This window comes from Durio zibethinus, chromosome 11, assembly GCF_047325235.1.
Source record: "Durio zibethinus cultivar Kanyao isolate XHJ-2024 chromosome 11, ASM4732523v1, whole genome shotgun sequence".
NCBI lineage: Eukaryota > Viridiplantae > Streptophyta > Magnoliopsida > Malvales > Malvaceae > Durio > Durio zibethinus.
The window spans coordinates 439,811-454,375 of NC_143172.1; the positions used below are offsets into that span (position 1 = coordinate 439,811).

Consider the following 14,565-nt stretch of genomic DNA (forward strand, 5'->3'; position numbering starts at 1 on the left):
TAATTAATTAAGAAAATTACAGATTATAAGGCATCATCCTTACTAAAAGGCCTAGACCAGAACATAACACAAAGGAAAAGACACATTTTGTATCTCTGTTGGCTGTCTGTTGAGCATGCAAGTATTCAGAATTCTACCAATGCTTGTCATAAAAATTAGGACAAATAATATTTGGGAATATCTACACCTTTTACTTATATGGGTAATTCGCAATATCACTTGCCAAAAATTAATTACTGTACTCATTAATTCGTGGAGGTAAAATTTCTAGTAGTAATATATACGTATGCATGGCCGGCAGGCATATGGCTAGTTTGTACAATTTTAACTTCTCTTTCCATATAATTATAGTTCTCAACTTTTGTGTTGAATGATAGCGAAAAATTAAAGCTTAATTTGGACCACAGTGTTATACAATCTAAATTATCATAATGTCGCGCAGATTCACGCAAATGTGAATACAAATTCTTAGACATGCATATGAATGTGATGATGATATTCATCCTGGTTCTGCCTTCTTGCGAAAGCTAAACTCCAAGAGTTGGCCATTCATAACTTTGGAAAAGGACAAGGCCGTTTGAACTGTTTTCCATCATAGTCTGAATTCTGGACTCATACAAGCTACCTCCATCTCCATATGTATCTATCAACATTATCTTTTTAAATGCAAATTCAAGCGTCTTAAATGCTCACCAATGCAACAATAATGTATTCATTCCTTAATTTCTCTACTTCTAACCTTGTCACTATATGCCAACTTTTATCTGTAAACAAAAAAAAAAAAAAAAATCGGTTTGCTTTAAAATTTTACAACATGACGAGCCGTTTGTAAGTATCAGAGATACATCCTAGTTACTTCCTGCCTTCATCAGATTCCCTGTTCTTAAACCTGTCGGCAGTGAGCAGTTTCCCTAGTTTTGTCACCTTGCCAGATTTCTCTTAATTAATTAATATTTAATAGAATATTTTATTCATAAAAATTAGGAATTTCTAGATCCGTAATATGCCGTCTTTAATTTCATATTTTAAGACCGCTTAATTTTTTATATAGTGGTAATAGATTAATGGTTTATAAATAATAATAATAACTAAATTTAAAACTAGTCAAACTTGCTATGTCTATGAATGGAATCTAATCAAAACTCTAATTGCTGACTTTTGGTTCTACCATTAGTTTTTTTGAGAAGAAAAGGATCAGCAAAGCAAAGCATATCTGTGAAGGATAATACCAAAACAAAGAATAAAGTCAACAATGGACAAATGTCGGTGATTTGAAGATTCTTATCATTTATAAAAAAAAAAAAAAAATAGTTAAAATTCTTAGCTGTAAGAAGCAATTCTTTTATTGTGTCGATCTGTCCACAAACAAGAAACCTTTGGTATCATTTTCTTTTCACAAGTATGATTTAATTTTTGAAGACAATCATGGGTACTTTCAGATTTTATTTAGATCTAATTTTGCACCGTTTTGATTATAAATTAAGTGTATGATTAATATTACAAAAAACTTAATTATCTTTTTTTTATATGAATAAGTTGTATGCATTATCTCGCACTAGGGAAATAAATAATTTAAAAAAAAAATTCATTGTTCAAGAATATATCATTACATATATATATATAATTTTATATTTGTTTATATTTTAAATTATTAAATTTATAAAAAAAATATATAGATAAGCTGTGAAAGATGTTACTAGGGATGAGCTCCGATATCTATGGGCGTGAGGGATATACAAAAGGGTTGTTTCGTTCTCTTTTCCTTTGTTTTAGTGAAATTTGGTAGGTACAATTACAATACCTTGTTTTAGTGAAATTTGGTAGGTACAATTACAATACCAAGAAGTTAAAATGGGGAGGGTAGTGCGTCAAAATGTTTGACCAAATTATTGCAAATTGCAACAAAGAAAAATAACCGACATTTTTCCATAATAATAATAAATAAAATAGAAAACACAAGTCAAGAATTCAGCGTTTGTTTATAAGACTTAATAATAATATTTAAAATATTAAATTATTATTTAATAATAATAATTTAAATGTGACGACTTTAAATATCAAATTGTAAAATTAAAATAAAACTACTGGAATAATGATGCATGAGCACCGTCACAGCTCAGTCACAGTTAATGTACGACTAGTACTACACTATTATTATTACTATAGATGGGTAAGGTTATCCTATGGACGCCCTCATCTGATTTGCTGTGTGACTATTCATTAATTAAGGTAATTATTAAAGTCTTGAAGGTCGATGTGCTTGCTTTGCATGGCTTTTTCCAAGAGAATTAGGCAATCGATAGGGGCCAAAGGGGTCCATTAATTCAATATGTACCTTTACCTAATTAGACGATTTTTATTTTTTATAATATAAAATATTAAATTTTATATTTATATAAAAATTACGTATTATAATTTTTTTATTTTATTAAATTTATACATAATATCTTATTTCATATTTCATTCATTTCTTATTATTATATCAAATTTTAAATTGTTAAATATTATCTATACCTATAATAATAATATAGATTCTGAATTTATTTATGGACTCCCACTTCGATTTCTATTCTAACTTTTCCATTATTCTTCTTAAAAGACTTAAATATTATAATTTTAGATATGCACAGCTCAATTCTTAACTTCATTATCCCATTTCCTACAACACAATATTATTATTTGTATTTTCATTTTAAATTATAGATCAGCCATCAATCTTAATTCTTATTGTTTATTTAATAAAAATTTATATAATAGGTAATTAGTCATAAATTTTTTTTAAGCTATTGATCAGGAAGCTTAAAGCTGTATATATTGATTATTATGTTATACTAAGTATCACAAAATTAGAATATTGTGGAGCATTTTCTAATTCTCACTAATTAATAGTAGCATTATTATTTTTTCAATAAAGATCAGAATACCATAGACAACAAAATTCTAGCATATTACAACACAGTTATTCATCTACGAATTTTTTTGTGGGATTTAAGCATTTGGTAAAAGAAAAATGGGAAATCTTGATGGATGAGTGTGAAAAAGAAAGAAAAAAAAAAGACAGAAGAATCTTTTTAAGACCCGAAAACAAGCTGAAATATATAAGGAAATTCTAATTAACGAAGGAAAGAAAGAGAGAAGTGAAGAAGGAAGGAAAGTGAAGGGAGAGGAGGGGGTTGGGACAGCGAGGCAGAAACAAAGGGCGAGGAAGTAGAGAGGAAGGGGAGCCTGCCCCACACCTTATTTAAGGTTGAGCCTGTTGGTGTTTGTGTTTTACTTATAAAGTTTGCAGGCGAGATCTCAGTGAGTTTACTGCAAATCCCTGTGTCTTGGGCTCCCAATCTCTCTCTTTCTCTTGTTTTTCTCTTTTGAAAGAGAATTTTTTTCGTTTCTTCTTTTGTAACTGAGACAGACAGAGATTGAGAGAGGTACAACAATCAAATCCCAAATACAATCTCTCTCTCTTTCTCTTTCTTTTTTGTAGTGTATAATTCTTTTGTACTTGGTGTTTCTTTTCCTGGGTTTTCTTGTCAGATCTCTCTGCTTCTTTTTTTTTTTGTCCTGTTAATGTTCCTTACCCTTATTCTTCCTTCTGGTTGCCTTGCACTTGCTTTCTGTTATTCTTCTTTTTCTTTTTCTTTTTTTTTACGTCTTCCACTGCCTCAACAGATCTGACTTTTTTTTCACTGGTGAGGCTTGTTTTATGTATCAATTTCTTATTTTTAGTTAATCACTTGGCAAAGACTTGGTTTTCACCTTAACCCGTGTTTGAAAAACATGAAATTGTGGTTCTTCTCTCTTCTACCTTTCCTACCCTTTTTTAAATTACTATTTTTAGATATCTATCAATGTTGATTCAAATAAGTGGTCAAACAAAATCTTTTCTTTTTCTTTCTCCTTTCTTCTTCTTGTTTTCGGTATGCTTCTCTTTTCTTGTTGCTGCAAAATTTTGGATGAAAAGTTTCAAGCTTTGCTTTGAAGGGTATGAATGATGTCATATTGGCATTGGAACTGTGTGCCTTTTGCATTTCGGTAATTGCGTTATTAGCTGTTGTTCATGAGGTCAATGTATTTATTGATAATTCTGGTGCAAAAAGAAACAGCTGATTGGCCTGCACTGACAATGAAATCATTCAACCTTTTCTTCCCTGTCAAGAAAATGATTATAAAACTACATGTGTTTGTTTCTATTTCTTTTTCTTGAATAATATTATTTCCCTTTTGCCCTTTCCATACAGGGTAGGAAATCCATAGTTTAAGCGTTTCTTTTTTGACTCGGCGGGACAGAGTATAGCAATAGGGAATGAATGGGACCATGTTAGGATGGCTAAGTAAGATATGAGTTGGGTCCCTGTATCATGTGAAAGATTTCAATGCAAATTGACATGTAAAGTATCACATGTCGGTGGTAGTTGCATTTAGATCTTCGAGTTTTACAGCTTTGAAGGTCGTTTCTTATGGTCGAGATTGCTTTCAGGATCTGCATTAAATTTAATTCTTGCTGTTTGAAACGGAGCGTGGTTTTGCTTTCCCTTTCCATTCTCGATGCTTTTTGTACCCATTACTCGGATCTATCCTAAGGAGCTAACTTCTGTTTCATCATTTGGTCGTTGCAATTTTCTGGTATTTTGTCATTCTCAACTGTAGAAGTGAACCATCAGTGCGCGTACGTCATGTTATGTATTGATGGATTTTCTTTAATTTCATCATTATCTGATGGCCCTTTTTAAGTTTTTACAGGACAATTTAGTTAACTGGATCTAATTACTTGTTCTCCTTTACCTGAGGAAAATTAAATTTGATATGCTGATGCAATTTCCGGTTCATAAAAAACTAAGCTTCTCAGTGATGTCTTCCTTTATGTTTTGATTGATTGGTGGCCTTTGATATTGCAGTAATTAATTATTTCTGAAATCATGAAGCATAAAGATGGAAAATATCAGTCCCAACCTGATAAAGGTTTCAAGATTGTCCCTGCAACATTACTGGTTTTTGTGCTATGCGGGTTTTCTTTCTATCTTGGTGGAATCTTCTGTTCTGAGAAAAATAAATTGGAGGGCAAGACAGTCCAGGATGTTTCCAAGGCTGTTCCTTCTCCAAAGGAACCTGCAGTAAACCCCCTTCAAGTCAAATCTGTTGCCTTCCCAGAATGCAGCATTGATTATCAAGACTACACTCCATGCACAGATCCCAGGGTAACACATGATCATTCATATAATGATGTTACAGGCTGCTTAAAGTTAGAATTATGCACTGACAAGTTATGTTTATTGCTACAGAGGTGGAAGAAGTATGGTTTACATCGGCTTACTTTCTTGGAACGCCACTGCCCTCCAGTGTTTGAGAGGAAGGAATGTTTGGTTCCACCTCCTGATGGGTATAAGCCACCTATCAGATGGCCAAAGAGCAGGGACGAATGTTGGTACAGGTATTATAGCTTTTCTCCTGTTTTACCTAATTTATCTTGAGAGGGTCAATTGGTTTGTTAAATTATTTATTTGTCTATTTGGTTTAAGTTTGCATCGTATGAAATGTCGATCTGCTTTCAGGAATGTCCCATATGATTGGATTAATAAGCAGAAGTCTAATCAGAACTGGCTGAGGAAACAAGGGGAGAAGTTCCTGTTTCCTGGTGGTGGTACTATGTTCCCAAAAGGAGTTGGTGCATATGTAGATTTGATGCAAGATCTGATCCCTGAAATGAGAGATGGCACAGTTCGAACTGCAATTGATACTGGTTGTGGGGTGAGTTGCATTTTCTGAAACCTTGTGGAGTTTTCATACTAGACGTAAATCAGACATGTTTGTATCTTTGTTGTTTTTACTGTTGTCTGTTAATTGACTTTTGGAAGGGAATTGATTGTCCATCTATTTGCTTCCCTCTCCTCCCATGCTCTTCTCTGCCTCTATTCTTTTCTAATTTGAACTCTTTTAATTGATGTATTTGCAGGTTGCAAGTTGGGGAGGTGATCTATTAGATCGTGGAATTCTGACTGTTTCTCTCGCTCCAAGAGATAATCATGAAGCTCAGGTCCAGTTTGCTTTGGAACGTGGAATACCTGCAATCCTTGGTGTCATTTCTACCCAGCGCCTTCCTTTCCCTTCAAATTCATTTGATATGGCTCATTGCTCAAGATGCCTTATCCCGTGGACTGAATTTGGTAAATTATTATACTGAACTCTGCTCCAACTTAAATATAGATTTTGTACGAGCTAACATAGTCTTGTTGTTATCTATGTACATATGCTTTGTTGTTGTCTATGTACATATGCTAAACTAGTGCAAGAATCCTTTAATTATAATTTGTTATTTATCATTGTTGTTGTTTCGTTTATGTTGAAGGACTTTTGTTTGATGGAGTTCCTTTTATGAGCTGAGAATTAAGAGGCATTATCTGATATTTCCTTCTATTGCTTCTACAATTGATGTTGCATTCTTTTTACTTTTCTTATCATATCTGCCAAGCAAGTACCTTTTTTTTTTTTTGGTTACACTTGCAGTTTTTAAACAATAGATGCTCTTGCTTTCAGGGGGAATTTATCTCCTTGAAGTTCATCGCATACTCCGTCCTGGTGGTTTCTGGGTCTTGTCTGGCCCTCCTGTAAATTATGAAAACCGTTGGCGTGGATGGAATACGACTGTGGAAGAGCAAAAATCAGATTATGAGAAGTTGCAGGACTTGTTGACTTCAATGTGCTTTAAAATGTATGCCACAAAGGATGATATTGCTGTGTGGCAGAAATCTTCAGATAATAGCTGCTACGATAAGCTTGCAGATCCAGATGTCTATCCTGGCAAGTGCGATGACAGTATTGAACCAGATTTAGCATGGTACACTCCGCTCCGCCCATGTGTTGTAGTTCCAAGGCCAAAGCTTAAGAAATCATCCCTGGAATCCCTGCCAAAGTGGCCAGAGAGGTTACAAGTTGCACCTGAACGCATTTCAGATGTTCCTGGTGGGAGTGGAAATGCTTTAAAGCATGATGACAGCAAGTGGAAGGTGCGGGCCAAGCACTACAAAAACTTGCTTCCTGCTATTGGGACTGATAAGATACGAAACGTTATGGACATGAATACAGTTTATGGAGGTTTCGCTACATCTCTTATTGATGATCCCTTGTGGGTCATGAATGTTGTCTCTTCTTATGCTGCCAACTCACTACCTGTGGTCTATGATCGGGGCCTTATTGGAACTTATCATGATTGGTAATTTCAAATGCATTTATATGAACTTTGAATCCTAGGCATGCATCAGGAGCGTAGCTCTGAGACTGTGATATGCTTGCTCTATTGATGCTAGGTTTTGCATGGTGTTTAATTTGTTATCTCTTTTCCAGGTGTGAAGCGTTTTCAACATATCCAAGGACATATGATCTCCTTCACCTTGATGGCCTCTTCACTGCTGAGAGCCACAGGTAGACTTTGTGCATATCTGTTCCCATTTGATGTTTTTTAGATGCAATGGTACTTGTAATGGATTCTTTTTGTTTAGCACTTCATTCAAGATTGAAATATCTTAGATTATTATTACAACTACAGATATTTGCATTTGGTATGAATGTTGCTGATTTGATAAGAGTTGACATTTGAAAATATGTCATTAACAGAGGACTATATTAGTCTTGTCACTTGTGCCTGGGAAAATTAGATTAAAAGGCATAATAGAAGTAGGTAACCTACCTGGTTGACTATGGATAAGAACTTGCATTAAAGCAAAAATTTTGTCTAGTAATTTTGAATCCTGGTGGCTTAATATTTTCAATAAAGTAGACTAAGATGGGTCCATGTTCTAAGTTAAGCTAACCATCTTGATCTTGGTTTGAATTAGGCAACATTTAGTTGATCCATAAGTTTATTTATATTCTGTATGCCAGAAAAATAAAAAATAGTTTATATCTAAAACACTTGTGCTTCTGGCATGACATAACAAGTACTTAACAGTTTGCTGTTTTCCAGAGTTCAGGAAATTATATAGGCAGCTGAGGCTTAGAAATTTTCCTTTAAAATGCATAAATACATGAATAATTATACAATATAATTGCATTCTAATTGATTAAGATGATATGAAGTGAAAGCAATGAATTCCAAATTTGATTAAATTGGTGTTTTTGAACTATTGCTGCATGTTCTGAAAATCATTGTTGCTTTTCAGGTGTGATATGAAGTATGTGCTCTTGGAGATGGACCGAATCTTGCGCCCTAATGGATATGCATTAATACGGGAATCCAGCTATTTTGTTGATGCAATTGCCACCATTGCTAAAGGATTGAGGTGGGGCTGCCGCAAAGAAGACACTGAATATGGTGTGGAAAAGGAGAAGATATTAGTATGCCAGAAAAAACTCTGGTATTCCTCTAGCAGCAGTTGATGATGAATAGTGATCCAAAGTCAAGGTGACAGATCTCGTCTGGTTAAGTATAATTATTGTTGCAAGAGTAGGAGCTGAAAGCAGGAAAGTTCCATACCTCATACAGAGAGATTAGATATGCATAGAAATCAAGAATCTCTAAATTCATATTCGTCGATTGAAGAATTAGCCTCCCAATAAATATGATTTTGTTAATTTATAGATATATTCTTTGCAAGGCATCTAAATATACACAATCCTGATATACTGTCTTCATTTTTTATCCCTTTCCGGCCATCTTTTTTGCCTTCTATATGTTGTCAAACTGTGATAATCAGTGGATGTCCGCCAGTTGTGATTTTATAAGTCCAATGAAAATTATATATTTCGCTTTCCGAAAATTTACTACTTTTATAACTTTGTGGAAATGAAGCCCAAAGAAAACGGGAAGAAGGCCCCGCTACCTTCCCCAAAATCAAAAGCCCATGAGTGGGCTCGGTTTGCTGATTAAAAACCTCCCAAAGGCCATTGTTCGGGAAATAAAGTTGGTGAACCAGGAATCTCTTCATCACTTATGCAGATTAATTCGACTAGTGTAAATCCATTCTGCTTTCTTGTTTCGAATGAGCAATCCGAGAAACGGACGATGAAAGTTTTCATGCTGACGTGCGACGCCACCTCAGGATTTCGGTGGTTTTGTGGCAGGCTTTTTTAGAAAGTGGGCTCACCGTACTACTTTGTTTCATAAATGTTGATCCCATGGACCATCAATTTCTCTTCAAGCTTTTACAGGCTTTTGTAGCCTATGGACGTTATTGCTGGCACCACTATCTTTGACAAGTCATTGAATTGGATCACAACCATGACAAGACTATGAAACAGCAAAAGTATCAGAGCGATGGGATTATCTTGGATTTTCAAGCATATATATATATATATATGTGGTACAAATTTTTAACCAATACTAATAAATTAATTTTTTTTGTTGCATGTATACTGAATATTAATTTCTTTTCACTCGGTGCAATTTGTTTGTGCATGCATTTTCATTTTCACTATCGTGAAAATTGGTTTTGCTTTGCTATAAAACTGTTTGGACTTTTTCCTGAACTTTTTTTTTCGCAGCCTTTTGGTACCCGTCCAAATCAGAAGTCAACGTCGATTCTGTGATATCCCTTTCGCTTGCAAAATCATTATGAGAAATTCACTACACTTCTGTCATTTTTACACTTTTTTTCTGTTTCTAAATTTTTCTTGATTTCTAATGCCCACAGAAACCACCGTTCTACGATCTGTTGAGTGACATAACATCGATGCTAAAAAATACTGTTTAGTCATAAAAATGGAGAATTAACTTTTATAATATATATACTACTAGTATTCCTAATTAAAAAAAAAAAAAACTTTTATATAGTGTTTAAATTATAACACGTGTATATATTAGTTTACTCCAATTATTAGTCTTTTGATCTTTTATTAGTTGATGATGACAACACCCATTGTTCTACTCATAATTCTGGTGCAATCCACCTCTTTCAACTCCATTGCTTTTAACCACACTAGTCATAGTGCGTCGCAGCCATACTCTTGTATGGCTTGACCAATGAGAATGAAGCTAGAGGAATGAGATGAACCAGTATAAATTATTTAGTACTAGTTCTTCAAAGGCTACAATGTTACTATATATAAAGAGAAAGAGGAGTTAGGTCAATCTATAGAGCTGCACTAAACCGGAGATGGAAAAGGCAAAGCCTGACCAAGTGATTCTCATTATGGATCAAAGAAACCCAACAAGTCCATCAATGGAAACCGAGCTCAAGGACCAGGCTACAGCACAACCAAAGCTCCAAATTCCTACGGGAGCAAAAACTCTACATCGCCTCAGCTTCTCTAAACCCAAAGCTCGATTTCTCGAGTATAACTATCCACTCAATGCCCGGAAAAAGTTCCCTGAGCCCAACGAATTTGAACCTTTGCTTGACGACATCCACCAATCTTCTACAGATGATGATGATGATGATGAAGATGATGAGTGGAACGATGAGTTTGATGAAGATGGTGGAGAAAAGGGGGGAAAACAACATCAAAAGAAGAAGAAAAAGTTGAACTGGAGACGCTTGACTGAATGGGTTATGTTTTTCGTTATAATGACGTGCTTGATCTGTTCTCTCACAATAGAGTCACTCAAGATAAAGAGTACGTGGGGGCTTGAGATCTGGAAATGGTGCCTAATGGTGTTGGTGACCTTCTGCGGCCGCCTAGTTTCGGGATGGTTGATTGCTTTTGCAGTCTTTTCAATTGAACGTAACTTCATGCTTAGAGAGAAAGTGCTCTACTTTGTCTATGGGCTAAGGAAGAGTATCCAAAATTGCATCTGGTTAGGCCTTGTCCTTTTTGCGTACACCTTCATGTTCGATGCCGAAGTTCACAAACAAAACAAGATGCTCAAAAAGGTTTTTCAAGCATTAGTAGCTGTATTGCTTGGTGCAATTATTTGGCTTATCAAGATCGTGTTGGTCAAAATGCTGGCTTCATCTTTCCATGTTGCAACGTACTTTGATCGAATGAAGGAAAGTGTATTCCACCACTACATCTTGGATACGCTCTCAGGTCCCCCCATGGACGAGCAAATGCACGAACAGTTTCATAACCTAAGTGATTCCAAGTCATTGCCATCAAACTGGAAGCAGGGAAAGTACTGGAAGGAAGCGAAAAATATTTACAAATCGAAGAAGTTTGGATCCAGGAAAATTGACATGGAGAAGCTAAGGAAGCTGAGCTTGGAGAGGCCAGCCTCTGCTTGGAGCGTGAAGAGGCTGGTAAGCTACGTGATGTCTTCTGGATTATCGACTATTTCAAAGACCGTTGACGATTTTGGAAAGGCAGAGTCAGAGATTACTAGTGAATGGGAGGCTAGAAACACAGCCCAAAGGATCTTCAAGAACGTGGCTAAGCCGGGTGCAAAGTAATACCCTACCTCATCCTTCTTTTCTTGCATTGCATTGCATGCATAGACATAGTTCTTTAATTTGCATGAAGAATCTCATTATTGAATTCAGTTCATCATTAATTAGTTCTATTCACTGGTAACTGCCCTAACTTGGAGTTTTTTAATTAAACACAGCTTATAGAGAAGATAAGATGAGAGCATCTTTGAAAACAAACATCAACTTAAAAAGAACCAGGGTATAATTAGGCTATATATTAGGGCATGCCAATTAATTCAATAAATAATTGAACAAGAACCTTAAATAAACCAAATTCTAGCTGAAATCCTCGAATCTTGCTCTCTCGCCTTCGTATGTTTTTGCACGTGGTCTTCGTTTTTCATTTTTTTTAAGAAAAAATTGAGTGTGCTGTTTTATTTATAAGAAAGACTTAGAAGTAAATAGTATAAATTATATCATATTTGATAATTTAAAATAAATAATTATAAATCATATATTTAAAATAATTCTAATAAAAAATTACAGATAAAATTTAAATTCAATATTTTTTCATTCGAAGATGACGAGTATTACCCAATTGAATTGATAAGTGTGCTGTTATTGTTGCACAAGTGGCCCCAAAACCAAAAGCACCCATAATGAACAAAAATGTTGCCAGGTTGTCCTTTAATTCGAATGTATAAACACAGCCAAATTGAGTTACGACGAAGGCACTCGTTCTCATTTCAGTTCAGTGCTTCTTTTTGTGGTCCTAATACGTACACATGTAATATCTGACGGTCCGTATCTCATATATAGCGCATGCGTTCGACTTCAAAAAGGTTGATGATGCGAATGAGAATTAATGCACGAGAGTTATCTGTTCGTACCTTGAAATTGAGTCAACCAACTTTCTTTGTGCACCACAGTTGGCGAGTTTTAAGCGTGGACTACTGCAGACTCTGCACTCTAGGCCACCAACAATTGATCATGGTCCGCATCTCCAGCTGAATTCACACAGCCAGCCTAGATAGCTGGAGGCAATGTATATGGTCCGAACTCCGTACAGTTCACCCACATTACTCAATTTATTGACTTAAAATTGCACTAGAATATGCATGCATATATTCTTATTATATGCGCATTAACCTTTAAGTCTCAACATTAAGTGTAAATGCAAATTTTATTGTAAATTTCTTGGAGGTATATTGAAGAAGAAGATCTAATGAGATTTCTAAAGAGGGTTGAAATTCACACTATATTCCCACTATTTGAAGGAGCTCTCGAGACCGGAAGAATTTCAAAATCGTCGTTTAGAAATTGGGTGGTAAGTTGCCTTCTTCTTGCCTATTGATCAGGGTGCTTTTTCTACTTAAAAATTAATGTAATTTTTTTTTTTGTTTGCATTAACTTCCAGGTTCGAGCTTATTTTGAACGAAAATTTCTAGCACATTCACTGAATGATACCAAAACAGCTGTGCAACAACTCCACAAGGTAGCAAGTGCTGTAGTGATCGTAATCATAATTGTGGTGTCCCTCTTGGTAATGGAAGTTGCAACATATAGGATAGTCTTTCTTGTGTTAACCCAGCTAGTTGTTGCGGGGGTCATGTTCCAAAACACCTGCAAAATGGTATTCGAGTCCATTGTCTTCATTTTCATCATGCATCCTTTCGATATAGGCGATCGCTGTGTCGTTGACGGTGTTCAGGTACATGTTTCTTCAATACATACATTTGTTAAGATCCCAAAATCTTCCGTATGATCACAAAATGCATATGAGAACTTCTTAATTTAATTTGATGCGTTTGTGTTTGCGCATGCATGGATGCTTCCATGGATGCTTATATATATATAGATGATTGTGGAGGAAATGAACATATTGACTACTGTGTTCCTTCGATATGATATGGAGAAAATTTATTATCCGAATTGGGTCCTGCTCTCAAAGCCAATTAGCAACTTCTACAGAAGTCCAGAAATGTGTGATACCGTAGATTTCCAAATTGACATTTCTACGTCCATGGAGACGATCATGGCACTCAAGAAGACAATCCAAGGGTAAGTTAAATTTCTTCAAACTAAAAGTAGTAAAAATTCAATTACAAATAATTATTAACTTAATTTATGGGTGGTGAATTAATGCAGATATATAGAGAGCAAGGTCAAGTATTGGAACCCAAAGCATGCAGTGATAGTGAAAGAAATAGAGAACTTGAACAAACTGAAAATGAGCTTATGCGTCCAACACACAATCAACCATCAGAATTATGGAGAACGCAACAATCGGATCTCAGAGCTCATTCTTGAGCTGAAGAAAATCTTTGAAAACCTTGACATCAAGTATCATCTTCTTCCCCAAGAGGTTCGTCTGAGCCAAGTCAATTTGGACAACTGGAGAAACATGATGCAGTGATCCATTTGTATCTTTAACCCCCGACAATGGAAGACAATGGAACCAATTCCTCATTGTTTGCGTCTTTTACTATAAGACTCATATCTATCTTAATCCTCAACTACTAAGTATTGGATTTTATACATCCCGATGGAGAAATTAAAGACTCGATCGTAGTATATCGTCTTTTCTTTTGTTTTGTTTCCCTAATATCTTAGACTTATTGCTTAACTTCTCTTGTTATTAATTTTCAGGTCATTGATATGCAAATTTTTACTATATTTTGAAAATTTTAGGGTATTATATTTATGTTATATTTCATGATTGATATTAACCTTATATCAATCACTTCAAAAAAGTTTAAAAAGTATTTTGATAATAAATTAATAATTTAAAGACAAAAAATGATATAAAATAAATCTCAACAAGTTTCTTGCTAGTTAATTATTAAAATAATGATAGATATGTTAAAAGTTTTGGATTGATTGGGTCAGAAAGTGTAAGATAGAATTTGATTCGAAGAATTAAAATTTTTTTTTTTTAATTTTGATGGTGGATATTTGATTTTTACGTTTGGTTTAAGATAATTTGATTACGAAAAAAAAAATCAAATCTTTAATAATATCAAAATTTTTGAAATCATAAACTTATCTCTTTCTGTAGTATTCTAAGATTCTGAAAGAAAAAATTACTTTATTTTCAAATTTAATTTAAATAAAAAATTATGAAATAATCATTAACCTTTTAAAAAATGTCTGAAAGTTATTGAAACACAATTATAGGTTTTTATATAAAAAAATATTTTTTTATAAAAAAAATATTTTTTATATTATAATACCAAAAATCTATTTACAAAAAAAAAGTCAAATTTTTAATAATACCAAAAATATCGAAATT

General features: G+C 34.3%; 2 protein-coding genes across 8 annotated transcripts; both read left to right on the top strand.

Moving 5' to 3' along the window:
* The first annotated feature begins 3,080 nt into the window (after positions 1-3,080).
* On the top strand, positions 3,081-8,747 carry LOC111289620 (putative methyltransferase PMT21). 7 transcript variants are annotated; one of them, XM_022880820.2, is made up of 8 exons: positions 3,081-3,300; positions 4,893-5,192; positions 5,277-5,425; positions 5,547-5,742; positions 5,948-6,158; positions 6,529-7,204; positions 7,336-7,413; positions 8,151-8,747. In XM_022880820.2, exons 2-8 carry the CDS (start codon positions 4,914-4,916, stop codon positions 8,365-8,367), a joined length of 1,806 nt encoding a protein of 601 aa, XP_022736555.1. In that variant the 5' UTR covers positions 3,081-3,300; positions 4,893-4,913; the 3' UTR covers positions 8,368-8,747. The 7 variants fall into 7 exon arrangements, with proteins under 7 accessions (XP_022736555.1, XP_089623523.1, XP_089623522.1 ...); XM_089767397.1 differs by having other exon boundaries at positions 3,101-3,246; XM_089767396.1 differs by lacking the exon at positions 3,081-3,300 and adding an exon at positions 3,309-4,029.
* Positions 8,748-10,000: 1,253 nt separating this feature from the next.
* On the top strand, positions 10,001-13,878 carry LOC111289622 (mechanosensitive ion channel protein 10-like). The gene is made up of 5 exons (XM_022880821.2): positions 10,001-11,311; positions 12,477-12,600; positions 12,691-12,984; positions 13,132-13,334; positions 13,422-13,878. Exons 1-5 carry the CDS (start codon positions 10,083-10,085, stop codon positions 13,687-13,689), a joined length of 2,118 nt encoding a protein of 705 aa, XP_022736556.1. The 5' UTR covers positions 10,001-10,082; the 3' UTR covers positions 13,690-13,878.
* The last annotated feature ends 687 nt before the right edge of the window (positions 13,879-14,565 follow it).

What these genes read in the sequence shown, in the direction of transcription:
- LOC111289620 (XM_022880820.2), top strand. Translation starts at nt 4,914, where the DNA reads ATGAAGCATAAAGATGGAAAATATCAGTCCCAACCTGATAAAGGTTTC. An exon ending in AGGGACGAATGTTGGTACAG is followed by an intron (nt 5,426 to 5,546) that starts GTATTATAGCTT and finishes ATCTGCTTTCAG; the next exon opens with GAATGTCCCATATGATTGGA. An exon ending in TTCACTGCTGAGAGCCACAG is followed by an intron (nt 7,414 to 8,150) that starts GTAGACTTTGTG and finishes GTTGCTTTTCAG; the next exon opens with GTGTGATATGAAGTATGTGC.
- LOC111289622 (XM_022880821.2), top strand. Translation starts at nt 10,083, where the DNA reads ATGGAAAAGGCAAAGCCTGACCAAGTGATTCTCATTATGGATCAAAGA. An exon ending in CGTCGTTTAGAAATTGGGTG is followed by an intron (nt 12,601 to 12,690) that starts GTAAGTTGCCTT and finishes ATTAACTTCCAG; the next exon opens with GTTCGAGCTTATTTTGAACG. An exon ending in CTCAAGAAGACAATCCAAGG is followed by an intron (nt 13,335 to 13,421) that starts GTAAGTTAAATT and finishes GAATTAATGCAG; the next exon opens with ATATATAGAGAGCAAGGTCA.